General features: G+C 42.3%; 1 protein-coding gene across 1 annotated transcript in view; it reads right to left on the bottom strand.

Annotated features, from left to right (window-relative positions):
* LOC142139929 (complement component receptor 1-like protein) overlaps positions 1-20,022 on the bottom strand; it is a 92,842-nt gene that overhangs the window by 29,435 nt on the left and 43,385 nt on the right. The window contains exons 2-4 of the mRNA XM_075197792.1: positions 11,217-11,326; positions 8,383-8,578; positions 7,443-7,535 (exon numbers count right to left, since the gene is read on the bottom strand). Coding sequence (XP_075053893.1) covers positions 7,443-7,535; positions 8,383-8,578; positions 11,217-11,298 — 371 coding nt within the window. The 5' untranslated portion in view covers positions 11,299-11,326. The remainder of the gene's footprint in view (positions 1-7,442; positions 7,536-8,382; positions 8,579-11,216; positions 11,327-20,022) is intronic.

The raw sequence follows: 20,022 nt of genomic DNA, 5'->3' as shown, positions 1-20,022 counted from the left end.
GGAAGAGGGGACCAGGGAGGGAGCCGGATCACCGCTGATGTGACCGCAAGGTAAGTATTTAAAAAAAAAAAAAAAAAAAATTCTTTTTTTTTTTTTTAAGGATTCAGACGGGCCCCCCTTGCCTGCAGGGCCCCCGGGCACCTGCTCATCGTGCCCAATGGAAGAGACGGCCCTGCCAGCTGACAGAGGATGATGATCGGGAGAAGGACTGTTCCTCATCATTTCGATAAGTTACCCCAGGTCTTGTGAATCTGTGTAGCATACAAAACTGAATGTGAGTATCTGCGCTTCACCAGTTAGTCTATAACGGCTGCCAAACAAGGGGGAATATGAAAGGAGGAGGTCTTACCCTCCAGGGTAGCAACAGTACACACCAAAGAAAAATCTATGGAGTCCCCAGGCGTCTAATTATATGAGAGTATACACAGTTGTAAAAATGTAAAAAAAATGACAGAACATGAATCTTAATAGTAATGTGTATAATTAAACACAAATACAGATAAAATTGCTGTGCAAGCAGTAAAGGTCTAAGGTAGAACCATACACTGCAGCAATAAGTATAAGTATGCTCGTGTAATTCAACTCAAAAGGTATCCTCCTTATAGGTAAATAAACAAGATCGCTAATGGTATAGGCAATCAAATCCAGTATAGATAACAAAAAAAAATTATATATACCAACTCCTCGGAAGGTCATTCTATGCACAATGATAAGCGTCTGTCCACAGCACTGAACTGGCTGCACAACATCCCAAAAGGCCAGTTTACCAGAATTAGGAGGAATTGTTCCACTATAGAACAATACGATATTTAAGCTGACCTTATTAAAAATAGGTTCCTTGAAAGGGATAATGACCCCACTAACGTTGAAAACCACCTGGGGTCCCAACCTGGAGGGTGGAACACCCTCCTTTCATATTCCCCCTTGATTGGCAGCCGTTACAGACTAACTGGTGAAGCGCAGATACTCACATTCAGTTTTGTATACTATATTCCCCTTTTGGTTCCCACGAGTATCAGCTGCATCCCAGGATACATTATTATACAAGGTAGAGGTATGCTACACCTCCAAAGAGAACAAAGGCTTCTTAGGTTAGGGGAAATTTTCTCAAAGAAAGAGAGATTCATAGAACCACTTATTAGTGAGGATACTTTCTGTGCCATATACTTACAATATGAGATACTCCTTACCCTGGAAATAAAACAATGGTGGGAGGCGACCACTCTTACCCAATACATAGAAAATAAATTAGTACAGAGAGGTTTGAGGATTATGAAACGACCCACTTTCAATTTAGAGAATAAACAATTCATGGACACGTGGAACTCTAAAACTTGAAAATTGTTCCTTTGAACTTATGAAACTTATAATTGAAGATAGGGAGAATTCTCTTAAAAAGATAGACCAAGAAATCTCTCTTAGACAGGAAAAATTAGGTCCTTTAAAGCATTTAGAGGACTATCAGAATTTGGAAGAACTGACACTCAATAAAATTAGAAAAAAACGAGGAAGATATTATCAAACACAAAGAGAAAAAATTTGTGAGAGACATAAAAGACTATGAGGCATATTCAATTGTTTGTCCGGACGGCTAAAATACTTGCGCTCTAAAAGTATTACCATTAATACGGTAATTACTCGCTGAATTTCAGCTTGCAGCTCCCTGAGCTGTGAGCTGAATTCCAGCGAGTAAATTACCGTATTAACAGTATTTACGCGCAATATTACCGTATTAACGGTAATACTTTTAGAGCGCAAGTATTTTAGCCGTCTGGACGAACAATTGAATATGCCCCTATGAGCTCAACTTACAATATATACAGCAGGAACCTAAGTCTAGAAATCAAAAGACATATGTTGACACAACATCATATGAAAAAACTCAGAGGACTACTCCGAGCAAGCGAGCTGTATCCCCTATAAAAAGGACTTGGCCCTCACAGCTAAAGAAAAAATCCGCCTTTAAGTTACCACTCATTAAGCATAGTCCGCATAAAAGTATCCACAAAAGAATTTACAAAACTTTAGATCCAAGAAATTTAGGCCACACACACAGGCAGGATTCTCCGTCAAGAGGCTGTACCAAACTAGCAAAGGAGGGTTTTAGAGAAGGCAAGAACACAGTCCATAAGGAATTTTCAAAAGTACAGTTAGAACTTTTCAATCGACTAGAAAAGGTGCATGTACCTAGCAACACCTGTAGAGAATACCCAGATAAGCCATGGGATCAGGACCCCAAGGAAAAACTTGGACCTTTTTTTAGACCTAACCAAGGATCAGAGGTTCTTGACATAGGTGGTCCACGTAGACACAAATCCTTTGGGGAGGGTACCCCCAACCCCCAAAAGGAGAAAAAGACATACACTATCCGTGGAGAGCGAGGAGGAAGGATGTGTAGGGACAAAACCAAAAATAAAGAAGTAATTAAGTCATCAAATGAGGGTATCTTTAATCTTAGTAATGTTCCCCTCACTAGAGCCCCGAGCAAGGTGCTAGAAAAAGGACTGAAATTTTCCCCTAAAAGATCCCTGAATAAATTTGAGACATAAATGTTGGCATCAGTAACGCTCCAGCCGTCTTTCAAGACTTGATTAACGACATCCTTCGTGAATTGCCCCTAAAAGATCCCTGAATAGATTTGAGACGTACATTGACATACTCAGATTTGTCCGGAAATTCATTCTCAAAATTTTTTTTTATTAAGGACCAGAAGAAAATTGCATCATCTATCATCCACAAAAGAGAATGACAGTGTCACAATCCGCGGCGGTACGCCACATCCTGGCGTGAGGTAGCAGCCGAGCACGTGTATTAGTTACAATGCACTGTTATCTTTGTGGCACAAAGTAGAAGGGTGTCTGGACATCCTCCAACTCCAGGGGGAGCTCTTGCATGATTATAATCTGTCATTTATATTTTCATACATTTTCCTGGTTTGTGATATGACCTATGCTAGTAATCAATTAGCAGCCTCCTGAGGCTGATTGTCAACCCTATCCTCCTCCTTTCTGATTTGTCCATCAAAGGATTTAAGGCAGTGAGGATTGGGCCATAGTCCCTGCTTGCTAGCATAATTCTCCTGCTGTTGTTGTACTTGCTGTCTTCTGTGTTACCGTTACTGACCCATGACCTGGATTTTTTTTTTGACATTGCTGATTTGCCTGTGACCCTGACCCCTTGCTTGGATATTGACGCTGCTTATTCGCCTGTGACCCTGCCCCCCCTGGCTTGAATACTGACTTCCCTGATTTGCTCGTGACCCTGAAACCTTTGCCTGGATACCTGATTCCTTCTCTTTTTAATACCTGCGCTACAATCTCAGGTTATCAGCTCCTACTACTAGAGAACAAGGGCATCAGAGTACTTGTGAGCGTGTCTAGCTCTACAGGAAATGCGGCTGCTATAGGCGAAGACCTCTGAAGCGGTTCTAGGAGTTGATACCTGGGACGTGAGCCATAACAGACAAGGAAGAAAAATAAGACAGATTCACACACACACACAGGCCCGGCGCTCCCATTAGGCAAGGTTAGGCACTTGCCCAGGGCGCCGGGCTCTGGAGGGCACCACAGAATTGGAAATTAATTTTAAAACTGTGCGCGACCGCTGACCATACCTGTCACGGCCGCCGCACAGCATTCAGATGCATGGGGGGGGGGGGGGGGGGAGAGGCTTTTGCTCACCATCGCCGCTCTCTGCTCCATCTCCTCCCCTCCACTCACTAGTGTCAGTGAGTGGAGGGGAGGAGACGGAGCAGAGAGGCGGCGGTGGTGAGACAAGGTAAGGAAAGATGGGGTGAGGGGGGAGGAGGGAGGAGGGAGGAGGGCGCCGATTTTGTAAAAATGCCTAGGGCGCCATGGACCCTAGCACCGGCCCTGCACACACACACACAGAATTGAGAAATAAGTCCACCTTCTATCCCAACTATATGAAAGGATTGTTTGTTACAACCTTTCAAAAATTGGTGAAGGACGATTTAGAAAAATTTGGAGTGGAGGAGAACATCAGCCACTCCAATATCAGTAGGGCAGAGAGAAAGGCTATTAAGGAATTGAAAGGCAATCAGGAGATAATCATTAAACCGGCCGATAAAGGGGGTGGCATTACTGTCCTGAATACTACTGATTATATAGCCGAACTAGAAAGACAACTAGGGGACTCTAGCACCTACAAATGTCTTAAATATGGCCCCCTAGGGAAGTATCAGAAAGATTTGGAAATTTTGCTTAAAGGTGCATCGCAAGAGGGCATATTGAACAAAACAGAATTGGATTTTTTGAGAATCAAAAATCTGAGGTTACCGGTCATCTACCATCTACCCAAAGTGCACAAGTCCCGTACTAATCCACCATGGAGACTTATTGCGTCGGGAATAGATTCGCTCGCCACCAATCTGTCCAGTTATATAGATCATTTTCTTCAACCACTTGTTATACAGCAAAGAAGCTATTTGAGGGATACCAGCCACACGTTAGAAATTCTCAAAGACGTTCAGTGGGAGAAAGGGTTTATCCTTCACACATGTGACGTCAACTCGTTATACGCGATTATCGACCATGAAAAAGATTGCAGCCATGTTGGTACCATTTTAAGAGTCCGACCTTTCCCTCAGAACGGATAGATTTCCTTCTTAGCAGTATCTCTTTTGTTTTACACCATAACTACTTTTGGGCTAACAGTGGGTTCTACAGGCAAATTCGTGGGACAGTAATGGGTGCAAAGTTCGCGAATGGGCGCAAAGTGTGCAAATTTGTTTGTGGCCCACTGGGAGAACCAACATATATGGGCTAACAATATCTTTGCAAATATGTCCACTGATGACATAGGTACAAAGATCATGTACTTTGTGTGTGGACAGGGACTAAAGAAAAGTTGGAAGCATTCCTGAGTTACATCAATAGTAACGATCTTAATATGAATTTCATGGCAAATTTTAGTACGGAAAAGGTGGAATTTTTGGATTTAGAGATCTATATTGAGAATAACAACATTGCCACTAGAACCCATCTCAAAGAAGTAGACTGCAATTCATATATCCCAGCCTGTAGCAGCCATCACAAGAACTGGCTGCGCAACATCCCAAAAGACCAGTTTACCAGAATTAGGAGGAATTCTTCCACTATAGAACAATACGATATTCAAACTGACCTTATTAAAAATAGGTTCCTTGAAAGGGATTATGACCACACTACCGTTGAAATGGCCCTTATTGAAATTAGAGAAATGGATAGGAATAGCCTCTTGGCCAACAAAGTTGGCAAACCCCTTGACAATGATTACGCTCTCCCCTTCATAACTAGATATAGTTGAGATTCCAATAAAATAGAGGGAATCATTTGTAAACATTGGAAGATCTTACTTGGTGATGAGAAACTGAGGGAGATATTACCTGAGAGACCGAGATTTGTTCACAAGAAGGCCAATAACCTTAAGAATGTTCTGGTTAACAGCAGTATTCCTACCATTACCAACACACCTACAAGTAAATGGCTAGGAGAAAACAAAAGAGTTTTTTTTTATTGCACCAGATGCTATGCGTGCAGGACAGGCAATATTAGGGGTACCAAGCCGGTGGGCATCTTTACCTCACACACTACTGGTGTTACGCACCCCATAAGAGACAAAATATCTTGCAATAGCAAAGGTATTCTATATTTACTTGAGTGCCCTTGTGGAAAACAATATATAGGAAGAACTGCTAGAGACCTGCATACACGCATTAGTGAACACCAGAGAAACATCAAAAAAGGGTTTGAGGCACATAGTGTATCGGACCACTTTGCCACAATAAGGATCCTTCATTGCTTAAATTCTTAGGAATCTGTAAAGTGAAGAAACCATGGAGGGGAGGGGACTTTATTCAATGTATGTCACCGGGAAGAGAGTAAATGGATTTACACATTAAAAACACTTATCCCACATGGTTTGAATATTGACTTTGAGCTCAACAGTTTCTTGTAACATATTTCCATTTGTAATTTCATTAGGTCTGCTCTGCACATCTCTTTAAAGAATTGATTTATATTGTTGTTTATCACATATTCATATGCTGTCAGCCATTTTTTTACCAGCACTTGTAGTTCCAGTCATGCAGCCTATTACCATCCAACCCTATTTTCATTGGTATTATGGATTGCACGCCAATTGGTGTGCTTAGATTAACACATCTGGACTTTTCTGTCATCCAGCCTATCATCTACCAATCCCAATAACAATATGACTACATAAAGGTCAGAATGGGCGTCGACCCTTCAATTATCCCTGAGGAAGCCTGAACCTCGGGCGAAATGCGTTGGTGATTATTTGACCACTAACCTACTTATTATCTCCATTGAAAGACGTTAACTACACTAATTTATCAATCTCATCCAGCCACCAAGCCGGCTGGATGAGAACCGCAGCACAGCGTAGAACCCTCGCATGCGTTACATCGTGGACACTGACAGTGTTTACTTACATCAGGACGCAGGGCGGCCGAGACTGTGAAAGCGACAGGAGAAGTTTCCACTCATAGCCAGATCCCCGGGAGCGGGGTAAGTGATTTTTCACCCACCAGCCCCACTGGAGTCAGCCTCATTTGTCTAGCCACACATGACATAAAGAGGAATAGATGGACTCTTTTTCTGGAAACTTTTTATCTACCTTTATCATTTATGTTTTCCTTTTTTTTTCCTCATGCATGAAGTACCCATAAGCCTTGGAGAAAGTCTTTGTATTCCTCATGTTTGATGATTCATATTTGTACTTTTGAAATGCTCTGGACAGGCGCTTATCATTGTGCATAGAATGACCTTCCGAGGAGTTGGTAGATATAATTTTTTTTTGTTATCTATACTGGATTTGATTGCCTATACCATTAGTGATCTTGTTTATTTACCTATTAGGTGGATACCTTTTGAGTTGAATTACAAGAGCATACATATGCTTATTGCTGCAGTGTATGGTTCTACGTTAGACCCTTACTGCTTACACAGCAATTTTACCTGTATTTGTGTTTAATTATACACATTACTATTAAGATCCATGTTCTGTCATTTTTTTACACTTTTACAACTGTGTATACTCTCATATAATTAGGTGCGTGGGGCCTACATAGATTTTTCTTTGGTGTGTATTTTGAATCTGTGTGCTAGCCAAAAGCGAGATGACAGTGAAGCCGCACCACTGCCCTACTAGCAGTCACTGGGGTTTCACACTGCCAGGAAAGCCTAAGCCTATAGCCGGATTTCCCAAGGTGGCAATAATAGGATCGATATTGTATTGTATGTTCTACTCTCGTCTCCATTGCGCATACCTGTAATTGTCACTCCTGTACATATTGGTTAAGTTGGATAGCTGCCTGGGTGTAAGTATTTACCCACATAGAGCAGAACTCGGTAGGCTGTTCAACCTTGGTAGACACCGTTCCCTCACACCCCCATATAATCCAAGTCACAGAAACTCACCCAATATTACATGTATAGTTTACTCTGGATCCAAATAGGAAATCTTCACCATGCATTTCCCCATTTTCTGGTTCTCCAGGGTTTCCACATGATCTCCCTACAATAGGAAGCATAGAAATAAAAAGGGCATGGTACAGGAATGGGTGTACAACATAAGAGAATGAAGAGAAAATAGAGATGACCAATTTAAGATTATGTGAGACATATAACCTGTGTGTCCTGAGAGTTCCAGAGAGAAACCTGAAAAAGTGCAGGTACATTGGATACAGCATCAGTTTTTACAGAAATATGCCACCCTACAGGTTTTACTGAAAACACTGCTTCATTTTAACTAGTGGAGGTGTGCTGGAATCCGGAAATTCAGTTTCCACACTGATAGAAAGCCAACAGATTAGATAATAAACATTCTGGGAGGACAATGCACCGGTGGTAATGTCTTACACCACTGTACAAGTTGCAGTTGGGAGAAGGGGTTACTGTGAAAACGGTACTGAGTGGAGTTTGCTTAATAGAAAGTATTTAGTAGAGAGTTCTGGAAGAATGCATAAACCCAGCAGAAGGAAAAACAAAACAAAACACACAATAAAGAGGACATAACAGTCACCAGTGTCGCAAATAAGTTAAGGACTCATTCAAGGTTCAAGGTTAGTAGAACATGGCTCTAAAAATATCACAAATACATTTGAACAAGTACAAAACTATCAGTTACTCTTAGAATTGTAATATCAAGTATTGACTCATTCCTGATGTATCCCCATTTATTAGCCAGTAATTAATAGCTTAAATGTCATAAAAATAAAAAAACTAGTTTTCTTTCAGTAAGTTGCCAAAACCTATTTGACATCTACTTCAGGTTTTGCAGCAGTCATTATGTCACTGTGAATGTCCCCTATGCAGGTAATGTGGCCGAGCAGGCAGTAAAACCCAAGAAGAATAATACTTATGTTTGCAGAACTCGCCAGGAGTAGACCATGTGGAGTCACTTAAGCAAGTTATAGTGTTACTGATCCCAGGAGAACGAATATATCCAGGCCGACAAGTATAGGTTACAGTTGAATTTACTGAAAAGTCGTCTTTTATAAGAAATTCTTCCCCCACCACCCCAAATACCAGATTGAGAGGAGCCGTGCAGTTACCTGGTGATGACAACAGCAGTATTAAGACACATAACAAACAAATAATGAAAAAAAAGATTGAGATTGCCTCCTCCACACTTCCTAAGCTGAAAAAATGAGGATACAGGGAAGGCAGACAATTTATGGGCTGAACCAATATTCATGAGGAAAAAGTTGTTCGCTAAAATTGATAAGTTGCATTCACAAAATGAGCACGTGTTCCCTAGGTAGGATTTAAAGGGTGGGATCCCTACCACCCATTCTTACTGTGACAGAGAACCTCTATTAGAATGTTGCTGCAATGCTATCCAAATTGGATGGCAGCAGCACTTATCCAATATGGGGTAATTGTATCAAGCTCCGACTTTGAAAATCCAGCGATTTTCTTGGGAGAGTTGAAACTCGCTGATGTATGAACCTGAGATTTTATGTAAAATCGCCAGAAATGTGTTTCTGTTAAAATTGCTATTTCCAAAAATCGATAGAGATCAAAGTCCCGACTGTTTGCCACTCTAGCTATACAAGTCTCAAATGTATAAAGCTGCGATTAAGCAAACTCTCCTGAGTTTGCTTTAAAAATCACCAGATACAACATGCTGCATCTTAGCAGTGTGATTAGTAAACACATCATTATTACACTGTCTGTCTATACAGCCTGAGGTCCGGCAGTTGGCAAAAGTTTAAAAATAGATAACACTTAAAAAAATAAATTAAAAAAAGTGGAGTCCCCCTGCCCAGCCTACTATTAACCCTAGTGCTGCCAGCCTACTGCTGGTTGCATCAAAATCGGGGAAAAATTTGGTCCCCCCGATTTTCATGCAACCAGCAGTAGGCAAACCAGCCTGGGGTGGGTGGCACTATAGCAGGGGGACATGCTGCAGGAGTCTCTCTGCCATAATTACATACCAACCCCAAGCTGTTCAGCACTGGGCTGTATTCCCTAGGGAGTGGGGTCCGCCGAAAAAAAATGAGCGCCCCCCTCCTCTAGGAATAAACAACCCAGTGCTGAAAGCACAAGGGCTCTTCCTACCCCAGTGGACTGTGGGTAGTAGGGTAATAATGGCGAAAATTATGTAAATAAAACAGATGCCATTTCGTTTTGTGGAACGAAAAGTCCCAGCCATGCCAGGGTGCCCTAAACAGTCTGGGCATGCTGATGCTTGTATAAATAAAAGCACCAGCATACCCATGGCAGCCAGAGCATGCTGGCACTTGGAGAACCACAAGTGCCTACATGCCCTGACACCAATGGCTGGCTGAAACCTGTAGTACCACAAAACAAAATGTTAAATAAGCCACAAGTACCTGTTTAAAACCACATACTTTTAGTAAAAATAATAAAACCCCCAATAAATACACTAAACAACCTCATTCATACCACATAAATTTATTAAAAATAGAAAACCCAATATACTCACCAATTTGATGTTTTCATCTATTGTCAGCAGCTTTTAATCCAAAAATACTTGTAAACCATGTGCAAAACAATATGTAATTCCAAATGTCCTGCTTAAAAAGTCCCAAATAAATTGTATATTTTATTATCTTTTAATAAATTCAAAAGCTGAAAAGCCTGGGGTTGATATATCATTATGGCAGGGGGACCCGTGCCGCGTGTCCCCCTGCTATAGTGCCACCCACCCCAGGCTGGTTTGCCTACTGCTGGTTGCATGAAAATTGGTTGGACCCCATGCAAATTTTTCCCCGATTTTGATGCAACCAGCAGTAGGCTGGCAGCACTAGGGTTAATAGTGGTCAAGCGGGGGTCCCCCCTTTTTTTTTTTTTTTTTTTTTTTTAAACCTTTATTTATTTTTACATTTTTGACAGCTGCCGGACCTCTGGCTGTATAGACAAGGGCAATGTAACAGTGATGTGTTTACTAATCATGCAGTTAGGAAACACAGGAGAGTTAGCTAAACACGGGATTGTTTGAAATCGCAGCAAATCGCCAGAGATGACCAGTGAACTAGAGCACTTTTTCCAGAAGGTGGTAAATCTCTTTAAACCTATGATATTAATCACAATGAAAAACTCCTTCCCACAGTGCCAAATCACAGAACATTAAGGGCACAGGCTTCTTTTTTGGCAATATAACGTATGCTATATGACTCACATTACTGCTGGTCAATAGTTACAGAAAATGTGATACAAGACTATACATTCATTCAGACTGTGGGTGTCACTGCTTCTACTGCCATTATGATAGCACAAGTTCTATAAATGGATTGGGAACTGTCACATTTACTACGCTTATTTCCCTGTCTACGAACAGAAGGATGGCGTTTCCCAGCTCCAAGAATTAAAATTTTAGTCATGTTCAATGCACCAAAATGAACACCTATAGAATGGTGGTTTAGGAAGCGATAGTTAAACATAACATCTTACATCTCCTAGAGATTATTAAATAAAAAACAAATCCAGTGAAGAGTGCACATTATAGAAAAATATAAAAGCCTTTCTAATAAAATATGTATAAATGTATTTTTCAACCTATAGAGCATGTGTACACAGTAGGATGGAGGGGTGGTAAATTATGCATACTTTAAAGAGCACAATTAAAAACTATGTAGACTGCAAATATGCACAATCAAAAATATGTTGACAGCATCACACATCACATTTATTTTCTACAATAGCTTACAGGAACACAGGTCTTACCTTGACTAGCAGGAAAGAAGGCAAAAAGGCATACAAGTAGAAGTATCCAGTGGTTTCTCATAGTGTTTGTTAGTAGAAACATATTGAACCAGGATCACAACAAAAGAGATCTATCATGAGATAAAACATTATTTCAGTTTCCCCTGTTACAATTCAAAAGCAGCACATGTGCACACATTATGTGCTCAAACACACATTGAAAAAAATATATATACATTTTTCCAATTCTTGGGGAAAAAAAGGTTTCATTGCATGTCTGCAATTTCTTCAAAGAAAATTTTCTCTGGAATTGTATCTGAGGAAATTGCAGAGATGCTATGAAATGCAGGTGGGAGAGGGGGGAAGTAGTAAAAGTGGCTGTTGCTAAATGGAGTAGGAAAAACATGTAGGTGCAGATAGGAGGTGTATGGCAAAAAGGGAGTAGGAAATGTATAGGTGGATGCAGAGAGGTGGTGGTGTAGGGAAAGATAGGCAGAGTTTAAAAATAGGCAGGGTAAGAGGTAGGTGGCAAGATAAAGAGGTAGATGGAATATGAAAGTGATGAGTGTGAAAATGTGAACAACTCTGGGAATAGTGTGAGAAATGTGATTTTGTTAAGCTGACGCCATCTTGTTGCCATACAGCCATTTTTGGTATTGTACAACTTCAAGACAGCTTAAATGCAGCTAGCTTGTAGAAGTTATTCATTATTATTTTGTTGTTTGCAAAAAGCTGTGCCCATGACCTTGGATATGGCAGACAGGAGATAAACAACCAGCCTCCTTGAGAGAATTCCTGTGAGAAGGTAGCAAGGTCTGTGTAACGAAATCATGCACAATGAGTGGTTAAGACGAAGATAAGACAGCTAGTAGTTTGCTGAAGTACGTGATTTTGTGTAAACATAGTGCTTTAAGTATGTGAATTTGTAAACAATAAAGTAGAGCTAATTGCACACACAGAACTTGCAGTGTCTTTTTTTCTCTCCGGACGATGAGCTCATAAACTGGTAAACTGACGCTTACAGGTGAACAGACTGTTTAGATCCAACAACATTCTAGGTTCCACCGAGATTGCTGACCTGAACCAAGGACAGACAACATTGGAGGTCGCCCTGGACACAGGACACTGACTATAACCCGGGTGAGTTGAGTTTTCTACTCGTCAGGCTCCTATGTTTAAATCTTCCTTATGTCCGTCTAAGGTACGAGGCACGCAGATCTATAAGTCTCAGATTTATATAGTAATTACTAACCCAATTTGCTTACTGTAATTGTATTGGTAATTAGATTTCTGAAAGATGAGTGTATTTTAAGTGCATGTGTGACACACCAACACCATCCCCAGAAATTTATCAAAGAAGTTTAGATGAATTTCGCAAACCTTCGTCCCAGATACTGTCAAAAAGACTATTCAGCACGGGCATCCAGTGTAAGGAGCCCACAGAACTAGTCATCCAGTGTAGTATGGAGCCCACAGAAACTAGATCAGAGTAACTGTCTTTACTCAACAGTACTGTCAATATGGGGAATATAGACAGTAAACAGATAGATGACAGCAACTCCTCCATAGAAATGATGCGCAGATTTCTAGCATATGGGGGGAGTAGAAGGTCTGCAAGTAATTTTTCAAGAAAGCGGGCATAGCCAAAGAATGAATTGATATGTTTTGAGTGGATATGCTAAATGCATCTCAAGCTTAATGATATAATGAATTAAGTAGGTTGTGTACTATAAATGTATGTTTGATGCAGCGCAGCTGAAAGAGTGAAATGTGCCCCACCCCCTTATTCTGTGTAAAAGATTTCAGTGTGTTGAGATAAGAAATGGGGCTATAAGCAGTGGGGAACCTGCAAATTTCTCTCCCCCTATCAATCTAGTGTGAAAGAAATATTCTAGAAGGACTCTGTATTTTGTTAGCTGACAAAGTATGTAAAATTGATAAGTTCACGCTGTTTGTAAATAGTAACTAAAAAGTGTCCGGAGTGGCGAGTGGTAATAACATATTGAAGCTGACGTGTATGTAGTTTAATGCTGGGACTTGTAGTTCCACAGCAGGCTGGAAGATATCAGTTAATTTTTCTTCCTCTGTATGTGAGTTTTGTCTCTGTCTTACTGAGTGTGAGGGAGATCCGTGTTTGTCTGTCTTGACCGTTTTACAAGAGACATGTTTCAAGGTTGGAAAAGTTGTGTATTTGTAAATGTAGATGTCACGAAAGCTGGATTATGGGAATGGTCCCGATGGCTGCTAGAGTGACAGCTTAACCCCAGAGAGGTGCGGAGTCTAACGGTGGAGAGGTGGGGATTCCAGCAAGGGAATATGGCCTTGGCTGCTCTCCACCGCAGGTCGCGGTCCTCTAAGGGGTACAGAGCAGCGAACCACCGAGTAGCTGTTAGCCACAATAATAGTAGAGGTGAAGAGATGCACGTCAGAGCGCTGGAGCACTGAGGTCCACACAGGTGTATAACTCTGGAACAGAACCGATGATGAGCGATGCTCTGCGGTGACTCTACAGGTCTTTATTGTGAGAGAAGCTGAACCAATATGGCAGTGAAACAATGAGCTGCAGATAGACAGGTGTTATAATGCTGGAACAGGACCACTGATGAGCGATGCTTTGCAGTGATAATGTTGGGAAGCAATGAGCTGCACAAGTAATTGCTGAGTAGGGATGAGCTGCACAGGTAATTGCTGAGAAGCAGTAAGCAGCACAGGTAGTCTGAGCTGCACAGGTAATGCAGAGAAGTGGTGAGCTGTACAGGTAGTTGCTGAGAAGCAGTAAGCAGCATAAGAACACTGAGCAGCAACAAGCTGCACCATCCACGATGTCAGGAACAACAGGAGTCAGAGGAAATGCTTCCTATCAGGTAGAGAGACCTGATGATCTCACACCCATTAAAGGAAGGAGGGCCCTTATAAAGGGAACTGGCAACATATGATACAATCACTGTGGAGCAGAGGTTTTGAAGGTTCCCAGGGAAACGCATGCGCAAACCACTAGGCAAGATGGCTGTCACACGCCGGTCCCATAAACAGGAACCGGCGCTGTTACCTTCCTCTTGAAAGCGGTGATAAGACCTACTACTTTGTTCTGAGACATCATTTCTGCACATGCGCTCCCTGTTACCTTGCTTTGGACCTCCTACCTGTTCTCATTGGTTCTGGTATTTCGGAGCACTATTTAAACTTCCCATGGTCCTCAGTTCTTTGCGTGTTCTTCGTGTTACCCACTCATTACTAGGATCCGGGTTCCTCAGGTCTGACTTACCTATTGTCCGTTGAACACTTGGAATCAGCTGCACTCTTTGCTGCTACTGTTTGTCTTACCTGGACTCATCATTGCTGCTGAACTACTCGTCAGTTGTACCACCATGCACGGATCAACTAAGCCTCACGCCTCTTCTACTTCCACGTGGGGAACTGCTATTACGAACTGCCTGCTGCATCTGTACTCATTGTTACTGCTCAATTCCCTCACTCCTGTCCGGCTGACTCAACACCGCTATTGCCTCGCTATTGGGACTACCGTCGAACTACCTGTCATTTGTAGTTCCACGCACGGCTCGGCTAAACTCCACTTCTCCGCTACCTCTATGTAACGAACTGCTTGTTATACCCATATTCATCTCTGCTGCTTGGGATTACTATCTGTGGATCAATGAGTCAACACGTCTGTCTATCTACATGGGAACTACCGCGATGCAAATAACTCACCTGCTATGTTGAATAACTACCTACTGATCAGCTAAGTTCTACTTTTTTGTTATTTATATTATTGGACTGTCACTGTACCATTACTCATCAGTTGCTTTGAATCATCATTTTCAGATCAGCTAGTTCTATACTATCATCTTCGTTGTTTGAACTGTTGCTGTGTCAGTGATTCTATTACCATGCACTGAGTTACATCTGTGAATCAGCCAAGTCCTAAACTTCTACTGCCTCCGTTTGAACTACCGCTGTATCAGTGATTCATCTTCTATGCTATGAGTTACCAACTTGGACTAGCTAGTTCTATCTCTATTATCTCTAGCGTTGAACTGTTGCTCTATTTACTCCCTGCAGTTGCTAGGGTTTCCAATTATGAAGGAGCGTGTGGTGTTCCATTACTTCAGCCTGATCTAGTTGCCGTGTGCCCAGTGTTTGCCGTTACCTTGGATTATCTTTTGTCATTCAGCACTATCAGTGTCCTGCAGCACCTGCTATATTACAGCCACTATATCTCAGCATTACTATTATCTGTGATACCATGGAGTCAAGAACTTTTAGCTACCGTTTTGGATTCTTTGATCATTTGTATTATCCATTGTGTTAAAGCTCCACTACTATACTGCCAACACTCATTTGGGAGACCGCAACCTGCGGGACTGGAGCGGCGAAGTCCATATCCCCTTGCGGGGGTCACTGGCGAAAACCTCCTACCCATTAGACTCTGTACTCCTGGGCGGGTTCTACCCCGGCAGAGACAAGGGATCGCCAGGCTGAACAGCAGATAGTGGTAACCAAGGGAAACCAAAGCACGCAGTGAACCACACGGAGCAAAACTGGTGAGATGCGTGATAGTATCCCCCCCTAAAAAAGGTGGGGACTGAACATCTAAGGTTTTGTTTTCCTGGGATTTTTCTGTGAAATCTTTTCATCAGTGCTGGAGCATGAACATTGGAGGCGTCGATCCAAGAACGCTCCTCGGGACCGTATCCCTTCCTTAGATATTTTATTTTGCCTCGTAAGATCTTAGAATCCAATATCTGTGAAATCTTGAATTCATCTGAATGCTGCACAACCAGAGGAGCCGAAGTTGCCGAAGTAGAGGAAAACCGATTAATAATAAGAGGTTTAATAAGAGAAACATGGAACAAATTAGCAAACCGCAGTGAATTTGGTTATTTTTAGCTTGACTGACACAGGATTAATCACTCGGAGGATTTTATAAGGACAGATATAACAGGGTGCAAATTTCATGAATGGGACTCGAAGACGAATGTTTTTGGTTGATAACCAAACTTTGTCTCCAACTTTCAGTGGAGGTATGGCATGGCATCTTCTACCTGCAAACCGTTTATATCGATGAGATGCCTACCTAAGACATTTGAGAGTCCGATCCCATATGGACAAGAAATCTTGGTGGAGTTCGTTGGCAACTGGAACTTGATTTGGAGAAACGGTCTTGAAGCTGGGTAGATTAGGATGTAACCCATACACAATAGAAAATGGGGTGGATAACATGGATTCATGATAAAGATTGTTATGGGCAAACACGGCCCATGGTAGAAGGTCCACCCAATGTGTTGTAAAGCAGATGAGTATAACCAAATAAAAGTCTCTAGATCCTCTCTGTTTGACCATTGGACTGAGGATGATAGGATGAGGAAAAGTTTAACTGAATATCCCACAGTTTACACAATGATCTCCAGAATTTCGTCGTGATTTGAACTCCCCGATCAGAGACAATCTCGAGAGGGCATCCATGCAGGTGGAATATCTCTTTGATAAATAATTGAGCAAGTAGCGGAGCTGAAGGCAGACCAGTCAGCGGAATAAAATGTGCCATTTTCAAAAAGCAGTCAACAACCCCCCATACAGTATTAAATTTCTGGCATAGCGGAAGGTCGGTCACGATATCCATGGAGATGTGCGCCCAAGGTTTGGAAGGAATTGGAAGCACCACCAGGGGACCAACTGGAGACTGACGAGGAGTTTTATGTTGCCCACAGACTTGACAGACTGCCACGAATTGTTTTAGATCTGCTCTAAGAGTAGGCCACATATAGTTTCAGGAAACTATTTCAAAGACCTTGGCCATGCCAGCATGACCCATAAACCGGGAACAATGATACCAGCGTAGAAGTTTTTTTGCGCTGTTTAGGAGGTACAAAGCTTTTCCCCGGAGGAGGCATCGGAGGAGATACTGATGAAGCTTATAAAAAATTTTGTTCCAAGATGGGACGATTAGTGATATCGGACAGTTCTGGTTCACATGAAAAAAGCTGGTTAGCTCTGAGCCTAGACAGCACCTCCGCTGCATGAGCCCAATGAGACTTTAAATTCTGTGAGAAAATCAAAATATCATCCAAGTAGACGACAACGGAAGAATACAGAAGGTCTCTGAAAATTTCATTCACAAAACTTTGGAACACTGCTGGGGCATTACTGAGTCCAAACGGCATAACTAGGTATTTGTAATGACCATCTCTAGTATTAAATGTCGTTTTTCACTCATCTCCTTCACGTATCCTGATAAGATTATAGGCGCCCCTCAGGTCCAATTTGGTAAATATCTGTGCCCCCTTTAGTCGGTTGAATAATTTGGTGACCAGAGGAATGGGATAACGATTTTTTAAGGTGATAGTATTGAGACCTCTGTAGTCAAATCAAGGACGTAATGACCAGTCTTTTTTTTTTAACAAAAAAAAATCCTCCACCCGCTGGAGAGTTAGATGGTCGAATAAAGCCTCGAGCAAGGTTTTCTTTCATATAATCTGACATGGCTTGCATTTCAGGAACAGATAGAGGAAAGACCCGACCCCTTGGTGGTATTTTGCCAGGAAGAATATCAATAGCACAGTCCCAAATGCAGTGAGGAGGTAGCAACTCAGATTTTTGTTTATCGAATACATCTGCAAAATGATTGATACTGGGATGGAAGCGAAGTTTTGGCAGTCGCGGAGAGAGATGTCATGCTGAGTAGAGGTTTCACTTGAAGCAAGCAGTTGGAATGGCAAGAAGGACCCCAGGACAATATCTAATTAGAGGTCCAATCGATTTGAGGGGAATGCAATTGTAACCACGGAAGACCCAGAATGATGGGACTAGTGGTGCACTCCAATACATAAAAATAAATTTTCTCGAAATGTAATGCTCCAATCTTCAGACAAAGGTTCCGTCCGGCATAGAATTTTCCCTTTAGTAATCAGATTTCCATCAGTAGCAGTAATGAGCACAGGTGTAGCTAGTGAACAGGTGGGAAGAGTCAAGGATTTGAACACAGAGGAGGAAATAAAGTTCCCAGCTGCCCCAGAGTCCAGTAATGCTGATAACAGTTTGGGACCAGAAGGTCCATGGAGAATAACTGGCATGGCACAAATAGAGGATGGACTGACATTCAGAGAGGATTTAAATGTCCCTAGCCTGACTCCCTGATCACAAGTTAGGGTTTGGCATTTCCCTGCCATTTGGAACAGGAAGCAAGAAGATGCCCAGGTTAACCACAGTAAATACATCATTTTTTTGAGATTCTTCTCTGTCTCTCTTAGGAGACAGTTTGGTTCGACCCAATTGAATTGGCACATTAGAGGAACTAGGAGACAAGGAACGAGAAGAAGGTTTGTTGCTAACCAGTTGTGGAGATTCCCTTTCAGATGCCCTTTCCGATACCGGATATCCACTTTGTGGCATAACGAGATAAGAGCCTCAAGTGTAGAGGGTAACTCCTGGGGAGCCAAAACATCTTTGATTCATTCAGCAAGACCTTGCCAGAAGGTGGCTACTAAGGCCTCATTGTTCCATTGAAGTTCTGATGACAAAGTTCTGAATTGGATAACATATTGTGTGAGGGTTCTGGAAGCCTGACGCAGTCTGAAAAGACTAGAAGCAGCAGAAGAGACACAACCTGGTTCATCGAAAATTGTCCTGAATGCAGCCGTGAAAGCCGCAATGTCTTGCAGAAGGAAATCATTCCTCTCCCAAAGGGGCGAAGCCCACGCAAGGGCTTGTCCTGATAACAGATATATAATATAAAGCGACTTTAGAGCGGTCTGTGGGAAAGTTCTGAGGGAGTAGCACGAATTGGATTGAGCATTGATTCAGGAATCCTCGACAATCCCTGTGTTCACCATCAAATTTTTGAGGAGTTGGTAATCGCAGGGAGGAGGAAAAGCTGACAGGAACCGTGGTCTTGGCCTCGGCTGAGGTAACAACAGAATGAACGGGTAACGATGTATGTAGCGTGTCCAGCTTGAAGACATTGGAGAGTCTGAGTTTGAGTGGCATCCTGGTGTTGGAAACGACCCACCAAATGGTGCAACAAGTATTTAGCTGATGGTTCTCGATCAGGATACATTCCTAATGGTCAGATCATACTGTCACAAATGCCGGATTATGGGAATGGTCCTGATGGCTGCTAGAGTGACAGCTTACCCCCAGAGAGGTGCGGAGGTACGGTACGGTGGAGAGGTGTTCACCACGGATTCCCGCAAGGGAATATGGCCTTGGTTGCTCTCCACCACAGGTGGCGGTCCTCTAGAGGGGCACAGAGCAGCGAATGTGCAGAACCACTGAGTAGTTGTTAGCCACAACAAAAGCAGAGGTGAAGAGATGCACTGCAGAGCACCGAAGCACTGAGGTCCACACAGGTGTATAACTTTGGAGCAGAACCGATGATGAGCGATGCTCTGTGGTGAATCTACATGTCTTGATTGTGAGAGAAGCTGAACCAATTTGGCGGTGAAGCGATGAGCTTCAGATAGCGATAGCACGGAGATCCACACAGGTGTTATAATGCTGGAACAGGACCAATGATGAGCGATGCTCTGCAGTGATAATGTTGGGAAGCAATGAGCTGCACAGGTACTACTGGGAATCAGTGAGAAGCACAGGTATTGCTTAGTAGAGATGAGCTACACAGGTAATGCTGAGAAGTGGTGAGCTGTACAGGTAGTTGCTGAGAAGCAGTAAGCAGCATAGGAACACTGAGCAGCAACAAGCTGCACCATCCACGATGTCAGGAAGAACAGGAGACAAAGGAAATGCTTCCTATCAGGTACAGAGACCTGATGATCTAACACCCATTAAAGGGAGGAGGGGCCCTATAAAGGGAACTGGCTGCAGATGA

The sequence above is a fragment of the Mixophyes fleayi genome, chromosome 2, assembly GCF_038048845.1.
Source record: "Mixophyes fleayi isolate aMixFle1 chromosome 2, aMixFle1.hap1, whole genome shotgun sequence".
Lineage (NCBI taxonomy): Eukaryota > Metazoa > Chordata > Amphibia > Anura > Limnodynastidae > Mixophyes > Mixophyes fleayi.
This window is presented reverse-complemented; position numbering and strand designations above follow the sequence as displayed.